Raw genomic sequence first — 2,062 nt, 5'->3', positions numbered from 1 at the left:
CTGGCCCATTGTTGTAAACCGACCAGAGACTAGACCTGCAGCGGCCCATGTTACAAATAAAAAAAAATCTGCAACACAACCCATGTTGCAATTTTTTTTGCAACCCGACCCATGTTGCAAAATATAAATCCCGAAACAGCCCATGTTACAAAAGAAAAAAAAAACAACATGATCTCTGTTGTAAATGTTTTCGCTACAGAATCTCATTTTGCAAAGTAGAGGAAAAAGTCTGACTGATCTGACTGACGCGAGGCGGCGAATCTTTAGAAAAAGATCCGCCGGCGAGTTCCTTGGTGTGCATTAATTTATCCGACGGCGAACTCCGAACTGCTTGCACGCGCACACTCCCACACAGTCACCCCTCTCAGCTACGCGCCTACGCACTCATCGACTGATACTACAAACACTCTAATAAGTGAAGTGAAGTGTAGTGCGGCCTCTGCCCTAGCTGATCAATCAATGTCTGGGCATGGGTCGTCGGGCAGGCACCCCTTCTACCGCGGCATCCGGAGCCGGTACGGGAAGTGGGTCTCGGAGATCCGGGAGCCGCGGAAGGCGCGCCGCATCTGGCTCGGCACGTTCCCGACGGCCGAGATGGCTGCCGTGGCGTACGACGTGGCCGCCCACGCGCTCCGCGGGGTCGACGCGGAGCTCAACTTCCCCGGCTTAGCCGCCACGCGCCCGGCGCCGGCGTCCACCTCCGCGGACGGCATCCGCGCGGCGGCGGCCGCCGCAGCAGCCTCCATCGGGCACGGTCGCGCCGGCGGCGGCATTGCCCCCGGGGATGCTGGATCCGCTCTGCAGCAGCAGTTGGGTGGAACTGGAAGAAGTGCCGATGCTGCCTCGGCGAGCGGCACGGCCCAGCAGGATCAAGCTGGCATTGGGTTCAATCAGTACTTCCTGGACGAGGAGGCGCTCTTCGAGACGCCGCAGTTCCTGCGCAACATGGCCGCCGGGATGATGATGAGCCCCCCGAGGCTCAGCGCCGACTCCTCCGACGAATCGCCGGACGCTTCAGAGGCTGGGGAGAGCCTCTGGAGCTACCGTGACCCGTAGACCGGTCGGTCGATCATGGCGTCGTACTTGCTACTACCGCGCGCTACTATTGCCACAGCAGTAGCACTACTACGTACAGTAGTACGTACTGAATTTGGAACCTGAAACAACGATGATAGGTAAGGACGGAGGCGCATACCGGCATAGAGACCCGTTTTTTCTATCCGGTAACGCATGCAGATGTGGGTTTAGCGTCTGCGCGATCTCCTTCTACCTCTCTCTCCTTTTTCTCTCTATATGATCTTAATTTTTTTCCAACATTAAAAAAGAGATTTTTTCCCCTTCTGATTGAAGTACTTGCGTGTTTTGGACCCTTGTGGTTTGAGGAAAGCTACAAGGGGAAAAGGTCTCCAGTTTGGCTCTGTCTGAAAAATCCGACCTTGGCTTGGCAGTATATAAGGTACTTCACTAAAATCTCTGAGTGGGCCACGAGGAGGCTTGTGTGGACTGTTCATGTGGATGTACGTAGATGTGTATTGTATTTGTAATTGATTGTTACTATGATCTCAATCAACTGTGATTCTGGCAGATGAAACATCGTTTTCTTCGAACCATTCTCTGACAACGCAACTGTAGCAACCTCTAGATAAAAGAAAGGACATGTTTGTTACCAGGATGCAACGTCAACCTTTAGTAAATTAAAGTGACAGTGCTGAGCTCACTGTTTGTATTACAAATTAATGCAGCGGAACCATAACCTACAAATAATAATTGGAATGATACATCACTTGAACTGTCTAGAATCCCATTGTTAGAGTCCAAGCAAAAATGAAGCCTTCTCAGGACGTCTCGATTTGGATCGTCGGATAGCGCTTCCAAACGACTCCAGGCCGTTGGATCTGAGATGGAACGATCCGGGCCGTCGGACCGTGGATGGCACTGCTACAATGAATAGTGTGCTCAGATTCATGCCACCGCCTGTAATTCACATGCCCCACTGAGGGAATTATTGTCTTTTCACACGCATACGTATAAAAGGCAGCTAGTCTGTTATGGATGTCACACA

General features: G+C 52.1%; 1 protein-coding gene across 1 annotated transcript; it reads left to right on the top strand.

Annotated features, from left to right (window-relative positions):
• The first annotated feature begins 459 nt into the window (after positions 1-459).
• LOC119310204 (ethylene-responsive transcription factor ERF027-like) lies at positions 460-1,056 on the top strand. Its single transcript, XM_037586024.1, has one exon. It carries the CDS (start codon positions 460-462, stop codon positions 1,054-1,056), a length of 597 nt encoding a protein of 198 aa, XP_037441921.1.
• The last annotated feature ends 1,006 nt before the right edge of the window (positions 1,057-2,062 follow it).

Source organism: Triticum dicoccoides, chromosome 5B (assembly GCF_002162155.2).
Source record: "Triticum dicoccoides isolate Atlit2015 ecotype Zavitan chromosome 5B, WEW_v2.0, whole genome shotgun sequence".
Lineage (NCBI taxonomy): Eukaryota > Viridiplantae > Streptophyta > Magnoliopsida > Poales > Poaceae > Triticum > Triticum dicoccoides.
The sequence above is the reverse complement of the archived record's forward strand: the minus strand, read 5'-3'. Positions and strand labels throughout refer to the sequence as shown.